Source organism: Myripristis murdjan, chromosome 16 (genome assembly GCF_902150065.1).
Source record: "Myripristis murdjan chromosome 16, fMyrMur1.1, whole genome shotgun sequence".
NCBI classification, from domain to species: domain Eukaryota; kingdom Metazoa; phylum Chordata; class Actinopteri; order Holocentriformes; family Holocentridae; genus Myripristis; species Myripristis murdjan.
The window spans coordinates 26,244,266-26,262,307 of record NC_043995.1 but is presented as its reverse complement, the minus strand read 5'-3'; the positions used below and the strand labels follow the sequence as shown (position 1 = coordinate 26,262,307).

Here is an 18,042-nt window from a genome sequence, read left to right as displayed (position 1 = left end):
GTGTCCCAGTTCCTCTCACACATCAGAGCCTCATCCTCATCCTCAATTTCCTACCATGACAGGATAATTTCCTTAATAATAAGTTACAGCTTGGCATGTGTTTCTCTTTGCTTAATATTGCTCAAAATACAAATTTTCTGTCCTCCTTTTGGGGTCAAAAAGTTGTGGGAAGCAAAGCTCAAAATAAAGATTCATCAAGTGCTTTAGACGCCGTGTCTTCAGCTGATCTTCCCATGATAAAAAGGCAGAGAGGTCAACACTTTTTCATCCGTGTTTATTAGTACTCCCTACATACACAAAAAAAGGGTCAGGGGGTCAAGAGTCTTTGAAATCTTCAGAGAAGCTTAAGGAAACAGAAACAGGCTCCTCTGAACTCTTACAACAACTATCAACTGTTGCTGTTAGTGCTTTCTTTAAGCCGAGCAACTCCTCTGCTAAGAGATAAAAGTTGCAAATCTTATTTTAAAGAGCAAAACCGAGCTGAGACGGTACAGAGCTATAGTGTTCAAGCCCAGTCGCACACTTTTCTGATGAAACCTTTTCTGGCCTAACTACAAATATTCAACAAATATGGTCATTTTGTTGATGTTTATTTTCTCTCCAGCTCCAAAAACAGTGTGAGGGATTTCAGAAACTTAATACAGCCACTCAGACTCCTACAGTATGCATGATGATTAGACCATTCCTACACATTAATTAGTTGAATGTTGAAGAAAACAGTACAGTGGATTCATTCTTATAATATTCGAATGCACATATTTATACATAATGCACATACTTTTTAAACAAATTTCTGATGCACATATATATATATTTTCTTCTCTTGAGAATTTTAGCAACTGCAACAGACCCAATTTCCCCTCGGCAAACAATAAAGTGTTTCTTATTCTGATTGTGATTCAGAGCTGATAGTTCTGCATCTGCTCATCTGCAAGAAAGTTAATAATCATTATTTTTACACTTGAAAAGAAAAGTTCATTGTCAGTTTTGGCCTTGGCCTTGAATGAAACTCAAATGATTTTGGTGTCAGTCTCAATTCTGAAGTCCTTTGGAGCTCCTATTGGAAATGACTTGGATTATACAGCGCAGTGTTTACAGCACAGCCTGATGAACACTTGAGTTCCATTGGCTGGAGGGTATTTATTATATAGACAGCCTTCTCGACTAATGAAGTAGCTCCAGCCGCAGTTCCAAATGACTTGCTGGCAACTTACCTAACCATCACAAGCCTGACAACAGTTTACAAATGTTAGCTTAAAACAAAAAACAAACAAACAAAAAAGGCTACCAAAAAAAATCCACTACAGTAGCTCCACTGCTTGCTGAAAAGAAATACAGCCATTCTCTAACTTACAGTGACGTTATGGTTACATAAAGACTATCAGGGGTTCATATAGATGATGAATTGTCTGCAGGGTGTCATATGTTTATTGCACTTTATGTGCTTTGTGCGCATCTGGGTTTACTACAGCTGTGGTAGCAGATGCAAAAACAATCTTAATCCATGTCGCAGCTTTGCTAAATTTTACAGTCTATCACTCACTGGCCAATCAATCAGTGGGGTGCAGTGCCCCGATCACATGTCTCGACCTGTAGTTTTTTACTGAGGGAAACAGCCGATCAGACTGCAGCCGCTGCGGGGGAAACGCTGAGCCGCTACACGCAGCCAAAACTGCCAAGTCATCACTAAAGTCTCTGCATAAACACAGATGTGGACACAGAGAGCTGGCTTTTATGTGGACCCTGCCTGTTCTGTGCAGACACACACACAAACACACACAAACACACACACACACACACACATGCTTCTTTTCTTTCCACCATGACCTTTGCTTTGGCTGAGGAGCGTGCAGATTGCTTACTCTTGTGGTCCTGACCCCAGTTGTAGGGGAGCAGCAGTCCAAAAGCTCTGTTGGAGAGGTGTGAAATCAAACCCCATCTGCCTTGGCAAATACCTACCACGAGCACAGAAGCTGACAGAGCCACAGTGTCTGCGCTGCCTCATTACAAGCCAGCGTCAATCCTGCAGAGCTCGGGGGGGGTGGAATGCTCCCTCTTAAATTCAAAAGTGTTGCGCATGGGACAAGATCTACATCATAATTCAGTTTCAGCAATTTGGTGTATTGCTTAAATGTGTTTTGGGACAACGCTGCCTGCGTGGGGGGTCTGACTGACTGTAACAAGATTATACTGATTCCTCTGAATATCTGTGGCATCTGACTAATATCAGGAGAATATCTGCGGTATGTGACTAATATCAGGGGAAGCGGTGTCCTTGACTGTCACACATTGTTTGGGAATGACAGATTCCATATTGTGGATAAAGCTCCCATGCAATAGCTTTAACATGAGTCTTTAAGTCATGGTTCTGTGAAGGAGAGAGAGCAATTTACGGTAACACACTACGACCACGCCGCATCTGGTTTCGATTAAGACAACACTCCTAATGTGACTGGATGGCATTTTTTTCCCCCTTCTTCTTTTTGCAGCTGCTGAGATACAGCTAGCTGGGATCCATTTGGGTTGTATCTTTTTTTTTTTTCTGCTGTTTTTGTTTTTTTGTTTTGTTGCTATTCTTTTAAAGGATGGACCTGGGTACTATTTCCTGTCTGGGGGGAATAAAATAACCATAACGATGCGCCACCTGGGTACGTGTATTAGCAAAGACCCGAGCGCCGCTGCCTGCAGGGTGGTTCGGTCATTATGAAAACAGTTTTCAGAGACTGAGAGCTGCACACCAGGACACAGATGTGCATCTCGACTGGTGCCATTTGGTCAAGTGTCTTGCTGTAATTGAGGCACCATGATAACGAATGCAGGCTTCGGGGAACATTAACCCAAGCGGCAGCAGTAGAGAAGCCCCAGGTAACATCACAGCGACATAGCTTATCAGTCACTCCCTCCATCTCTCTCTCTCTCTCCTTCTCTATCTCTCTATTTACAGGAAGTCCAGTCTGGGCCAGTAAATTCCTAAAAGTTAAACCCCACTGATTTACTAGCCTACCTCTGGCACATGGTGTGCTGCCTTTCTGGAGGACTAGGTGGAAACCTGCAACTTATTAAAGTGATCATTTTAGCTCAGTTTTTTCTACACGCTGCTCAAAATGTTCCTTCCCCCATCTCACTATTCTCTCTATCTCTCTCTCTAACTCTCTCTCTCTAGCTCTCTCTGTCTGTCTCTCTGTCTCTCCTGTCCCTCTTTCTCCAGATGGGCTTCATCTTTCAAGCATCTGGAAGTTAAAGCCCTATTTTATTTTCTAAAAAACTCGGGCCACGTGTGCTTACCCTGAAGGTGAACCCTCAAAGAAGTTTGTTTATTCTTTGTGCTTTTTCCCAGCAGTGTCACCGGGCTGCCAAACTCTGTAGGTAGTGCCATTAATTCACTTGCCTGGACGTCTTGGTGGCTGATGAAAGATGAAAGGAACCGTAGGGCTCTGCAGAATGTGGTCAAGTTAATTAAAAACCCACGCATGGTCATCTGCGTGGTGCACACGTTTGAACTGCACCGCGCAACGCTCGCGCCTCTGGGGACGTTTTACTGTGACACCTGCATGTCTGCCCTGCACAACAGGAAGACGAGGGGCAAGAGGAGACAAGAGCCAGATACAAGCCGCCACACAGGACATCCTGGGCAAACAACACTGTGGGCAGCCATAGATGGGAGGAGGCATAGAGAGGGGGATGTCGTTTTGTTTGGGTATGATGTTCACTACTCAAGGAAACCAAGTGAAGGGGAAACTGTTAACACTTTTCTTTTTCTGGATGCCCAGAAGGAAACAGCGTCAGCGTGAAACACAGCAGGTCCACTGTGTGTTTTGGATGCATATCAACTAGTATCACAGTGGAGCTTCTCCCGGCTTTTCAAACGCTTTTCAGCAGGGAAATTATTGATTTCAGGTGGCAACTACAAAGCCGTTTCAACTATTTAGCAGCTAATGCGCAAGCAATTTTGTCGTTAACACACCATTAAAGTAAATGTTACGATGGAATATCTTTTCATGGATGATATCCTTGAAAATAAGATGACCCTTGCTTTTATCAGCACTTTTTACAATAAATGATTACAACCTCTTGGTTCATTGTGTCTGCGTATATCTCTTATTTTCACTTCTGCAGGATTGAACTGAGTTTTACTGACATTTTACTTGCTGCATGCAGTTTCTGCGCTTTAAAAAATGCAAACAGAAAATAAAAAGTGCAGCTATTGATGACGCAAAAACCCTCCCAGTTCCCCATATTCCCCACAGTCCTTCAGGTTCACATTCCCCTCTATGCTCGCTCATCCTTGCAGGGCGCCAGGGGAAAGAAAACTGGGACAAACAATAGGAAGCTGATAGGAAACATCTTGCGAGTAGACCCAGGTCTGCATCCCAACATTCTCTTCCTCTGACATGTAAACACAAGTGAGATGGGAGCAAAGTCAGGCTGGTAAAAGGGAAAAAAGTCCTTGAATGATTTGAATGATGTCAAGCCTGCACTGGCACAACTACAACCACTTTTTTGTCTGACAGTAAGCCTGCGTTTTTTATTCCCAGACAGAACTTGTATTGTTTTGAGTGACAGGGATTCTGACAAATCGTTATAATCTGTCATTCTGCCTTCCCTACACCTCGCTTTTGTCTCTCAATAGCAGCTTGGAAGACGGAAATTTTGGGGAAAAAAAGAGACGGTCCTCTCATAAAATGCAAGATGGACGGCCTGAAGAGTCATAGCTCGACACAGCTGGTGGAATGGATCTGGGTTTTGCTCAAGAAAAACATCAAATAGAGTTCTAGCAGTTCATGTCTGTGTGGTGCCAAGCATGACATAAAGGCCATTTGTTTTTCACATGCAGAATTCGCTTTATGCATGGTAAACTCATGACTTTTCATCTCATAACTGACAAAATAAACATCCCACACTCCATCTGTACAATGGATTTCACTTGAGCAAAGATTTAAAAAACAACAACAAAACAACAATAAAAACAGAAAATAACCACTTTCATCACGGAGATATAAAAAAACAGCAAGAAGCCCTCTGGGACTTGAATTTGGTGCTACATTTCGTCTAACTCCACATCTCAGGTTTCATTTGGTTCCAGTCATCCTGCAGAGACACCACAGTGAGGCACAGACACCAGCAAAAGCCCCTGAAATCTTAATGAACAATGTCTCCACTGCTGCTCCACCCTCTACCCCAAACGCCACCCACCAACCACCAACATAAGCAACTCCAGGAAAGACCCTCACCACAGTACAAGTACTCTGCGGTCACTCCATCAACCCCGTCCTGGCTCCTCCTTCTGTTCCTGCACCAAACCCCTTAACCCCTGTTTTTTTTTTTTTTTTTTTTTTTTTTATGATTGGTTATTTGAGCCAGAGCCTATTGAAACTGTACGTGTTCCACAGTCAGAGTGGAGAAAGTGACCCAAAACCCCCGAGCTGGAGGGCTGCTGTCGAATCTGCTCCAAATTATTTGCACGGCTGCAGAGCACATGGGGTTGAAAGGCTTATATAAGCCTGTGGTAGGAGTATGCAGTCCATGTCACCTTCTTCTCAGTGCCCTGCGCTCTTTGTGTTTTTCATCAAGACTGTTTTAGCATAAAAAAGTAGAAGTCTGGAAGCTGGTCAGAGGGCTCTCTTTTTTTTTTATCTAATTGACTTTCATAAGGAATACATTATCATCAATGCGTAAAAATGAGTGATGAACGTGCCAGTGGAATTAATTCCATAGTAATAACCAGGAATTAATGCCAATTTTGCCACTCTCTATTACTGATACATATAACACAACAGCAGTTCGCACTATACAGCGAGGTCTTTCGTTTTTACATTTGCTGCTCTGAACACGAAGCATGTGAGTGGTATTTCCTTGGAAAACCTCGGAGCACATAACATAACACACACGGAAAAAAAGATCTGGTGCACAAGAAGTGAAGTGCAAGAAGTGCAATTTATATTTCTAGCAGGGGCAGCAGTTGTTTGGAACAAATTGAGGAGGGGCTGGCTAGGTAGCATGAGCAACGTTAGCCGCATGGCTGACCGGACAAAGAAAAGAGCACCACCTATAGACACTCAAACTCCATTGAGAGACAATCCAAGAAAAAAGATGCGATATTCCCGCCCCGCTGGTAAGTGCAGCACAAAAACGCCACAGTGATAAGCGCTGGCACCAAAGGAGACTTTTTTTTTTGCATTTTCATTTTAAAATAAACTGTAATTGCTACATTCAAGTACTTTTAAGCTTAATTTATTCTATTAGATGTGGTGTCCAAACTGGCATGCTCCAATAGAAGACACAAACAAAGACGAAAAGCCGTGATCTCACTTCAACAACATACAAAATGGTTTGCGGCCGTCCATTATAAACTTGTCAGAAAAAGTTGTGGCTTTCAAAAGACAACGTGCAGGCACTCCTTGCGCTCTGTTTGGCCTTCCAATGAGTTTCAGCCAACAAAAACGTCCTGGCGCTGATGAGTCCTAACTACACTTACCTCACCTCTACTATTTCTATTTCTACCTTGGCTTTTGTGTCTCTGGCCAGTGTCATCTCCAACCAAAACATATCCGATAGCTCGCCTGAGCCCAAGCGCTCTCCTGGACAAACAGCCGGTGAGTCGGCCAGATCTGCAGCTGTCAGAGAAGAGTTTGCTGCTAGGCCAGACGAAGAAAAGAAAAAAAAAGGGGTCGCCATTATGCTGCTGATAGCTGAAACAGCCGGGTTCAAGAGCTATTTTCCACTACTGCAGATCTCATATGAACAGGGCAGGAAAAAAAAGAGTTGAAAAAAAGATTTTTGACATATTGTTATGTCTAGTTTAGCACAGCCCACAGTTGTGTGACTTGTCAACCCTATGTGTGCCCAACAATGACAAAATGTTCTTCTTTTATGAGCTGACATTGTGATAAGTAGAGCAAATCGCCTGTATATTGATGTAAACTGGACACACAGCCCTTTTGAAAGTGACACACTCTTTTGATGCACACATGGAGAAAGGGAAAGTGTTCAGACTAGAGGCAGGGAGCTTTCCTGGAGATTTTTGCTTGCTGGAGCAGATGGGAGGTAGGACGTCCAGACCAGGTGGCAGAGATTTACTGAGGAAGTTAATCATATCTCTCTTTCCTCACAGTTGTTTTTATGTGCTACATGGTGCCAGGGTTTCCTTAATCCAAAGGCTTTCATTCGTATATAATAAGCCAACGCAGAGAAGTGCTGACCTTACTCCACTAGGGAGAGGGCATGAGGAGTTTGTTTCCAAAATGGTGGATATCTTTAAAAAAAAAAAAATGTGAAAGTTTCTGAGTTTGATGTTTAATTCTCTACTCGTAATCATTTTGTAAGAGTATATGGCTGTATTTATGGTGTATATGTCTTTTTTGGAACAAACTCTCAATGAAAATGGAAAGATGATCAGTGCAGAAAAGAATGATGAACCTCATTTGCAGCTTTAACTGATCATAACCACGATAATCAATGCACCCTCACACACACACACAGCTGTAAAGCATGTCTTCCATCATGTTTGTCCTGAGCCACACATGCACAACATAAGCAATGGAAGCGCAGCCAGTCCACTGCAGTCCATCCGTTCCAGAGAGAGAGAGAGAGAAACAACGCGGCATCTTCCTCTGTTTCATCTGATAAGCCTGACAGACTGGACAGCTGACTCACGCAGTCACACACACACACAATATGTCACACAGTTGTACGCCACGTTTCACCGCCGTGAGTCACAGCTCCTCTGTGACCAAGACATGGACCACAAGAGTGGATCCGCATCTTGGATCAGGTCTGAACTGCTTAATGAAACACAAACACAACAGAGGAGGAGGAGGAGGAGGAGGTGAGCAGCGAGGAAACAACAGACCTACTCCCATTGACTTCCTCTGCGATGAATCGACAGTGGAGGTCTGCCAGAGCACCGCAGCCTCACTGAGTCACAGTCTCTGATAGTGACTGAATAAGTGCACAAAGGAAAATGGGACGCCAACAAACCAAGTCAGGAAAAGTAGAACAAGTGCATGATGTGCTAACCGGCTGCCAGGAATTAACTGGAGCAAGTGGTTTATATTAACTCACTGAGCTGAGCCAAGTGACAATAATAACCTGTTAAACTGTTTATATACAGTTATGGAGAGATTTTATTATTTGTGTGTTGGGGAGGAGGGGGAGAGGGGGTCATTCACAAAAAGCTGGACACAGAAAAACAAAGAAGTGAGGGACCAAAGTGTGAAGAGAAAGCATACACTGCACCTTCTGTTCATGCTGGCCTCATCTACACCTCCAGAAGTTAGTGCCCATGAGTAAAATAATCAAAGACGACATGATAATCAATCACTGCCCGCGGGGACCATCTTTTAAAAATGCAATCATCTCATAATCCAATTTAGAAGGATACTAAACAAATATCTCAGGAGACTGCACCATGTAGTTACTGTACATCAAAAATGTCCCATAGCAGATTAAAAAATAACCACAAAGTATGGATAGGTCACCATAAGCTCACTACCAAGCATATCATCCTGTAAAATGTTATAAAGATATTACAGTTTTCTTTTCTTTTTGTGCAGCTTATGTTAATGTAAAAACTGGACTCCCTGCATGGCATCGCACTTTAGAGACGGTGGCATGCAGTTTTCCACAACAGCACATTCCCAAACAAATGCATTAATTTATAAAGCCGTTTCAATATTAGGCTGCAAATGTTGTGACATGACGTTCGTAATAAACCAGTGAATTAATAATAATATTTTTTTAAGCGCTGCAAGTTTACAGTCTTCGCAAATATAACACAACATCTCACTCACCTTGCCGGCCAACAATCCCGAGATTATTTGTCGCTTCAGTGTTTCTGTGTATAAACCGACTTCCCGGGGCAAAAGCGAGGAGAAAATGCCGTTTCTTTAAGGGCTTACACACTTGAAAAAATCTTGAAGCGGTGTAAACATTTAGAGAGTGTAAAGAGAGAGAGAGAGAGATCAGTGGCATCCAGTTGGGGAGGGTCCTGAAGTGAAGCCAAAGAAACTGGAAAAACTGTGACAGCTAAACGACTGGAGGAGGAGGAGGAGAAGGAGGAGAGAGAGAGAGAGAGAGAGAGAGAGAGAGAGAGAGAGAGAGAGAGAGAGAGAGAGAGACTGTTGTTTTTGTCTTCAGCAGACCTCGGTGTGTGTCTGTATGTGCGCGCGTGTGCGTGCGTGTGCAGGAATTTTTGTTCCAGAGAGGATAAATATGAAGGCTCCGCTGGGATAATACCTGATGGAAAAGCACAGATTCATGCAGGTGGAAAAGATGTGGCTCATTTTTATCTTCGTGCAGCCAAAACAGAGACACTTTTCTCCATTTAATTTAATTTTGTTTATTTTCACCCACAAAATGAAATGCTACGGAATAAAAAAAAAAAGAAAAAGAAAAGAAAAAACAACAGTACCAACATTGTAATATTTCAACACAACAAATGATGCATGTAAAGAGTTAAAAACCATTAACAACTCTACCACCTTCACACATAGATAGATAGATAGATAGATAGATAGATAGATAGATAGATAGATAGATAGATCAAACACCTTTTATAGTACACATTAGTTTTTTCTATTGTTGACAATTCTTATTTTTTATTATAAGGTTGGTACATTTATTTTATCTCCCTGCCTCCAACTTTCACCCTCACTTTTTCTCTTTTCCACACATAAGCTCACACAAACTCTCGCTTTCTCTCTCTCTCTCTCTCTCTCTCTCACACACACACACACACACACACACACACACACACATACACACAGTTTCACACTTTATTGACAGCAGGGTAATAACCACTTTATTGTGATAAGTGTCAGTGAGTCTGTAGCGTGGCCAGCCTTGATAACTGGCTGCTTGCTGCGGGACAGTGTCTCTGTCCCCCCGCTGAGTGTTGACACAGATAAACAGCGCATGGTCGGCGGCCTGGAGAAGAGCACATCCTCGCTGCACGGAAACTGAAAACAGGGGAAAATAAAACTGTTTCCTGGTGGCCAGATAGGGGCCAGGCAGCAGAGCTCAGTCCACAGTGTTTCCAGAGGACTGGGCTGCATGGCTTTTAGCTGTCTGGGTGAATTCAGAGTGCAAACCCCTTTACTGTGTGTTGGCTTTTGAATCAAGCCAGTTTACAGTAAAGTTTCATTGTTAGGGCTCAGAGTGACCCTCTAAAGGTGGAAAACTCAAATTCAAACATATTCAAAACACATTCAGAGGGTTTTTGTTTGTTTGTTTGTTTTTGTCTGACAGACAGACAAACATCACAGCCAAAAAGAAGCTGTGCCATTTGATGGAATAAAGAGGAGAGTGAAAGAAAAAAAAAAATACTAAAATGCCTGTTTTTCCCAGTACTGTCTTGGAGTTTGTTCAGCACCTCTGCGCAGCTGAGACCCTGAGCCTTTGTTCAGTCAGGCAACATGATGATAGAGATCTGGAATTTGATGAAGAATCTCATGAAGGGGGATCCAATAAGTGCTAACACAGCCGTTTGTTGAATAAAGTCAGTGTCACAGAGGTTTTGTGATCAGAGTAAAGGACAGCCAACTCCTGCAGCTCCCTCGTCAAGATGCAGAGATGTTTGCATGTGGCCAGATTTAATAAAACATTAAATCTCATTTCGTGTGTTTTATTCATATTGTTGGCGTCAAAGAACACAGTCTCTTTGTGCCTGGGAAGCCTTTGTCTAAATGTTTTAGTAACATGATAGTCCCTTGATTTTTTTTATTATTTGTCTGGTGTGAAATGCTGCCATCTAGTGCCTCCCAGGAGCTCCCAACAACTTTGTCCAGCAGATAAAAACCTGACAACTACAGTGGATCAAAAAACAGGGAATAATAATGTTACTACTACTACTACTACTACTACTACTACTACTACTAATAATAATAATAATAATAATAATAATAAGTATTACGGCTGCCGTTTATACCACTGAGTGAGCTTTTAATAAGTTAAATAACCTTTCTCTACCCCCCCCCTCTCCTCTTCCTCCTCCTCCCCCTTCTTCTTCTTCTTCTTCTTCTTCTTCTTCTTCTTCATCATCATCAGCTTCTTCTTCTTCTTCTTCTTCTTCTGTGAAATTTCCCCACCGTGGGACTAATAAAGGCATATCTTATCTCCTTCTTCTTCTTCTTCTTCTTCTTCTTCTTCTTCTTCTTCTTCTTCTTCTTCTTCTTCTTCTTCCTCCAGCTGCCAGGCAGAGTTGTCCTTTGTCTCCCAGTATGTTTTGGATTTCATTTCATATGGTCAGTGTAGGGACTTAAATGCATCCGTATTTTGCCAATAGAAATAAATTCATGAGCTGTAAATGAAAGTACTCATGTTCACCTTTAGCGTGTTTCTGTCAATAAACAAATATTAAAACATTAAGCCTACATTACGTTATTGTACAGCGGAAGAGACGAGAAAGTGCTGTAAAGTGACTCATGTGAGTGGCTCGACTGGGATTTTGATACATTAATTATATTTTCAAAATCTTTAATAATATTATTGCCCCGGTTATTCCAGACAGAGCGGTAATGCCCCTGCGACGCGCCTGGTCTGCCGCAAATGTACACAGAGAAGAAGACGGAAGCCGCAGTGACGTACTTCCTGTGTCATGTCAGCTCTCTGCTGAAGCCGCATGGCTGCAGGCTGATGCCGGATTTCAATGAGCGTTTTTCCAGTCCGGCGGGTTTAGCGATGCAGCTGTAATGATACAAGGCGTCACAAGGTAAATGTTTTATCGTCGGTATGATTGTGTCCGAGCAGAAGGCTGGAAGAGCAGCGACACCGTGTCCGCTGAGCCAGGCTCTGACTGGCAGCATCAGGGCCGCAGCTGGGAGCCACAAAACGGGAAAATGTTATATTTATTGCACATTTTGACGCCAGAATCACCGGGACCAACCAGGTTTCCTCATCTGCCTGCATCCTCGAACCCCTTTCTGCCGCCTGACGTAAACACTGCGTCGGAAAACATCTGTAATTTAGTGTAAAGAATCACTTTGTGGCTGGTTCAGGTCTGGTTTGTACCAGTCTGCAGCGCCCAAAGTGCTGCCTGCCTGTTTTTCTCCGTTCTGTTTCTGTTTAGCTGCAGATGACTGGCACCGTGCATGTATGAAGTATGATGACCAGCACCAGACACATTCATAATATTTAACAGGAGCTGAGTTGCTTTAAAATAGACATTTACCAGCTGCACTGTTTCTTTTTAAATTGTTTTTGAATCGCGGCACAGTATCTCGTTTTTATGTTCCAGCATAAAAATGACACAGTGAATGTGTTTGCACTGCTAAGATCTAATAATATTGGTAGGTTTCAGCTGTGTATTGTTTTTAATGATATTGGCTGGTAATATAAAAGTTCTTTTACTTCATGGAAATCGTTTGTCTGTATTTACTTGTGTATCAAAGCTTATATTTAAGGTTCATTTAATAATATCATCACATATTTTTGGATCCCCGTCCTCTTTGAACTCCGCACCTCCCGTCATATCAAATTTACAACTTCACAACTTAGACAAAACATGTGCAAAGCAATTTTAAACCTATTTGCACACTATCCTCTTGATGTCCCACCCCGAGCGTCTTATTCCAACTGTATATGCCTCATTATGGGAGTGAGACACCATCAGAATGTGATTTTTCTCGTGACTTAAGTCTCTCCTGCTCTCTGTTCATGCAGAAGCTGCCAGACCACGCTCTGTCCACCTTCAGCTCTGACCGGGATATCGTTGAACACAACTTTTCTTTTTTCAATTGTGCATTTATGCAGCACACAATGAAAGAAAGCACACTTGTGTTATAATAGATGAGCTAAAACCAGATGTCTGTCCTTTGCTCAGATGGCAGGAACTGCAACAGAGAAAAGTCGTGGCTTGAAGTTCGCTGAGCAGCAGCTTCTGCGTCACGGCTGGGAACACGGTAAGACTCAACGCTGGTTTCTGGCCAACACACTGTGACTGAGTGTGACAGCGTGTGTGTGTGTGTATCTTACACAAGCCACTCTGTCTTCAGGTAAAGGGCTCGGGCGGGAAGAGAATGGCATATCTAAAGCTATCAAAGTGAAAGTGAAATGCGACAAAGGAGGGGTGAGTATCTCTGCCTGTAAATCAGAGCGCCGCCGTGCAACGACACACAAACCACATTTGGTGCGATGAAGCTCCTCCTGTAATTTTGATATCGAAGCGCGTTCCGTAGAAATTGGCTGTGGTTTGGATGCTGCAACCCGCAGAGTTTTGGTTCCTATTCTGTTTTTATACAGATTATTGTTTGGAAACTGAGACACTGCCTTCCCCTGTCAGGTCGGCCACAAGCAAGGCGAGCAGTTCACCTTCCACTGGTGGGATCATGTCTTCAACAAGGCGTCGGCCAGTCTGCAGGTGGAATCCGACCAGGTAGATCTGACATTATGTCACACACACACACACAGAGCATGATCGGTGCATCAAACACGGAGCTAAACAAGCCCGCAGACAGTCAAGTGTCATGTGTTGTGTGTCTGGTGCAGAACGGTGTTAAGGTGAAGAAGACGGTGGAGGAAGATGACGAGGGCATGATCTCCAATAAGAGGCCAACTAAAGCGGCACTGGCCAAAGCTAAGCTGTATGGATGCTTTGTCAAGGTACATTTACTGTGTTTTCTTTCTTTATTGGTTATTACCTCACCCAGTGCATCACTAACCCGAGGGACATATTTACTGAAGGTGCTTTCTGCCGTCCATAGTTTGTCTGGTATTGAATGTGAGATCTTGTCTTTTTACCACGTATATTGATATGAGAATTTATCATAACACCTCGAGTTGTTATTTGGTTTGGTTTGGTCGTAGTGGGAAAGTTCACTTCCCATTTTTGCTTTTGGCTGGTTTTTGGCTCACACCGCCTAATGACAGGTAAACCAAGGCTCGTAAATAAAAGTAAAGAGACCGGGGCATCATTTCTGCCCTCGGTTCATTTCGCTGTGCTGGGCTTTGCAGCCGTTTTCAAGCATCAGGCAGGATGTGAAAACGTATTTTCACATCTGGACAAACAAACCGAACGAAAGCAGTGAACGCTCCGGAGGTTAAATTAACCACTCCAAACACCCTCTAAGTAGGGCTGGGCCAAAAAATAAAATCTCAATTTTTATTTTAATTGGTTTATTTGATTTTTAGTTCATGCTCATGCGTTTCTGGGCATGCACGTTCTATGTGAGCATGCACACATTCACATGAGATGAATGAATGTGGGCTCGTTTGACAGCGCTTAGTGGCTGGTATATTGTCATAAATAGTACAAATCTTGATTTTACAATTCAGCTGTTTGTTGCATCAAATTAAAACATAAATCCAAATTAACCAGTTTAATTGATTTATCGCCCAGCCCTACGTCTCAGTCATCAGTTTGTTTGTTATTGCAGCTGAAAATGCAGGTCGTTCTTGTGATTTGAACTGACGGTCACTGTTTCCTCCACACTTCCCTCTCAGTCAGCCACGCTTCTGTCAGGTGAGGAGCAGCCGGAGCCCAAGTCCTCCAACTCAGACGACAGCAGCAGCTCGGATGATGATGATGATGATGATGAGCAGCTGGATCTGTCCAGCACCACCAAGTAAGACCTTCATCCTGTAAAACCTGTTTTGACAAATGTCTTTTTGTTCAAAATGCCGTTCAGCGTAAGGGACAAATAAAAAGCTCTTCTTTAAAATTCATGCATCTTCATCGACCTCATACCATCCTTTTTTGTTTGTGTTTTTGTCTGCTGTTAAAATAAAATGAATCATTAATATTCAACAGGCTGTCAGATGATGATCTAATGAAGGCTTGTGGTGGACGCACCGCTCACAAGTAAGACATTTCATAAAATTCTGCAAAATTTGAGTTTTAATTCTCATGAAAGAATTTGCTCCTTTTAGTTGTTATGTTTTAGGGATGCACCGATATGTCTGATATCTTTCCATCCGCTAACAGCCAATAATTGATGAGTGTGTTCGTAAAAACTGGAGTACAGATGCAAATATATCTTCTTTTTAATTATTTAATTAACTTTATTGAAGGGCACCATGTTAGTTTCACCGTCTCGCTAATTTAACAGCTATAAGAAGTGATTTACTTGCAGAATCCAAATTTTTAAATATCAGCAGTAAAAATCATATTAGCCTGATTTTGATATTGCCTATTAAAGCTGATGGACTGACACTAATAGTCTGCCAATATATCGGTCCATCCTTATAATATTTGTGCTTTAATTTCTATATTTGTATAAGTGAAAATCTTAAAGAACAATGAAACACATGCTCTTTGTCTATGTTCCTCCAGAGGAGCCAGGCACGGCTTGACCATGAGCGCCAAGTTAGCCCGGCTGGAGCAGCAGGAGGCGGAGTTCATGGCCAAGTACGGCAAGAAGAGCCAATCAGCAGCCGCATCTCCAGTTTGTGTCACACCAACCACCCAATCAGCTGCCCCGAGCCCCGAGAGGCAGGAGGAGACAGCGCAGGCTTCCCAGAGTAAAAAGACGAAAAGGAAGAAACCTGCTGGAGACGTTTGTGAAAATGGAGCGGCGTTAAATGGAGAAGCGCTCTCAGAAAGCTCTGAGGTGGACATTAGACCCAAAAAGAAGAAAAAGAAAAAGAAGGAAAATTCAGACGAGGGCATTGATCCAGCACCGGTCGGACTTTCCGTTGAGGAAAACTTAAGCTCTGTAGAAACTGGTGGTGCTGATCGTTGCCAGATATCAAAGAAGAAACATAAAAAGAAGAAAAAGAACGCAGAGGAGGATGGAGAAGCGAGTCGCTGCACAACGCCGTCTTCGAATTTGGAGGCAGCTGCAGATGTTTCCTCAGAGGCCGACACAGACGCTAAAACCAAGAAGAAGAAAAAGAAGAAGAAGAAGAAATCAGAGCGTCACAGTGAGGACGCCGTGGCGGCAGAAAGTAATGACCCAGAGCCCGGCCAATCAGAGCTCGTCCAGGACTGCGCTCCAAAAAAGAAAAAGAGAAAAGGTGCCATAACTAACGAGGACGCAGAAGTTGTGGAGGAGGATTCGGCGGTAAAGCAGAGAAGGAAGAAGTGTAAAGCAGACAGGCAGAGGACTGAGGACAGTGTAAACAAAGAGGCAGTTCCTCCAAAGAAGAAAAAGAAGAAGTCCAAAGAATAGAATTACAGAAAACACTGTGGATAGGAATAGATTTGACTCGGCCGATCGGGAAGTACCTTGAATCAGTGAAGCTTGTGCCACATTGGCAGGGTCTCTAACTGGACTGGCCTTCGGACGAATTCTTGACATTGTTTTCCCGTTTGGCTGCAGAGTATCTTTAATGACAACCATCAGCAGCCAGATAGAGGGCGAAAAGCAGCAGACCTGTTTCTTAATCCTTGAACAGCCTCACTATATGGTGTCTTGATAGATTTTTCTAACAATAATTAGTGCCAAGCCGGAGTATTTGTCACTTTGCCTTTCACAAACTCCAAAGTGACTGACAAAATAGGACAGTTTGGCATTTGTTGCAGATGGAGGCTATGGTAATGATACCTGTTACCTAATGATGACGATGATGATGATATCTTTTTAAGACTGTCACATGCATGAAATAAGTCACTCAGTAGATCATGTGGTTCAGTAACACCAGTCGATGTTCACGATGCCACCCACACCCCGTATTTCTGAACTGGCACCAAACAGCTTGCAGTTCAAAATGACTTTTCAGCTGTTTTCACTGTAGGATGAGAAACAGCATTAAGTCGACTGTGTCTGGAAACGCATGGTCCTGATTTTGGAGCGTAACCTGACCACTTTCTAATCTGTGTAATGCACATTTATTTACAATGCAACTTAAAAATGAACATGAAATGCTAAGAATAGAGTGTAGCCTTTGAGAATATTATAACTCGTGCCTCTATCATTGCAATGAAGGTGGCAGGTTGATAATTAATCACTGTGCCACATTTTTTTTTTTTATAAGGGCCAAAGACCTAGAAATACAGATAAGATACATTAACATGAGGTTATAAACTCTGCAAACAAATGACGTAAGATCCACAAATTTGTGATTGCAATGACCCATGTTTTCCAGTTGGTGGTAGTTCAAGAAATAAATTCTGACAGGCAAATTTCATCCAAAACACAACGAGTAACACAAATCCCACTGGTTTGGTTATCCACAGGACTGTGAACCGTTGTGTTAAGTCTCATTGAAATGATGTACACTGCACAGCCGATGAGAAATAAGCTCAAACTTCAGAGTAGGAGATGGTGGAAAAATACACTTTTCATGGCAACCCACCCAAACCTCTTTGAGATATCAAATTTGACGTTTTCCCATCATGCTGGAGACTTGTCCAGCCAGTCTGCAGCAACAACCTTACACAAAGCGAAGGGGAAATTGACATTGTCCATGATTATACTCACCAAATGTCTCAGTAATCTGTCTAATATATTGTGATATATCAAATTTGGCATTTTGGGCTACAGGAAAGGTGATGGAGATGCCAAAATTGGTTTGTTGTGGAAATCTTAAAATAAAGAAGACCATCCGAGGTTGTGTTTTGTCTTTTTAAATATTGCAGTAATGAAGAAGCAGTATACCTGCAGTGTCTCAGGTCCTTGGTGTAGGCTCACAAAGAAAATCTTCGACACTCACTCTGAATTTGATGCTGTGACAAGGTGATTATTAATTGGTCAGTCAGCTGCGGCTGGAGGGCAGAGCTTATTCCCTTTTATAGTTGGGAGTCAGAGAAGTCAAAGCAGGATATGCACATTAACAGTGTCTGTCTCTGCAGGCACATCAAGGGGGCTGTGTCTGAGGTTTGGGTTTTGGCATGAGCCGCACAGACACACACACAGACTGTCTGTCCTTTCCCCACTCCAAGCAAACCAACACTGAACCACTGAGTTCAAAAAATTACCAAAACTCAGCATATAATGGTTTTCAGCTATTACTATTGGATGTGTTAGTGAGTTAAGCACAAAATACTCTTGAATAATAAAATTATCCATAACTTGCCTTACTTTCATTTTAGCAATATTTTGATAAGTGGCAGGTTTTTGTTTATTTCATTTCATTTTATTTTATTTTTTCAAATCGTTCATTTCATCT

General features: G+C 42.5%; 2 protein-coding genes across 2 annotated transcripts in view; one reads left to right on the top strand and one right to left on the bottom strand.

The window, feature by feature from the left end:
- Positions 1-8,969, bottom strand: part of pear1 (platelet endothelial aggregation receptor 1) — a 47,001-nt gene extending 38,032 nt beyond the window's left edge. The window contains exon 1 of the mRNA XM_030072270.1: positions 8,790-8,969. The gene's annotated coding sequence lies outside the window, so the exon portion shown is untranslated. The remainder of the gene's footprint in view (positions 1-8,789) is intronic.
- A 2,569-nt stretch (positions 8,970-11,538) lies between these two features.
- On the top strand, positions 11,539-17,482 carry gpatch4 (G patch domain containing 4). Its single transcript, XM_030072919.1, has 8 exons — positions 11,539-11,707; positions 12,818-12,896; positions 12,990-13,063; positions 13,277-13,369; positions 13,483-13,596; positions 14,437-14,558; positions 14,744-14,794; positions 15,266-17,482. Exons 2-8 carry the CDS (start codon positions 12,818-12,820, stop codon positions 16,101-16,103), a joined length of 1,371 nt encoding a protein of 456 aa, XP_029928779.1. The 5' UTR covers positions 11,539-11,707; the 3' UTR covers positions 16,104-17,482.
- The last annotated feature ends 560 nt before the right edge of the window (positions 17,483-18,042 follow it).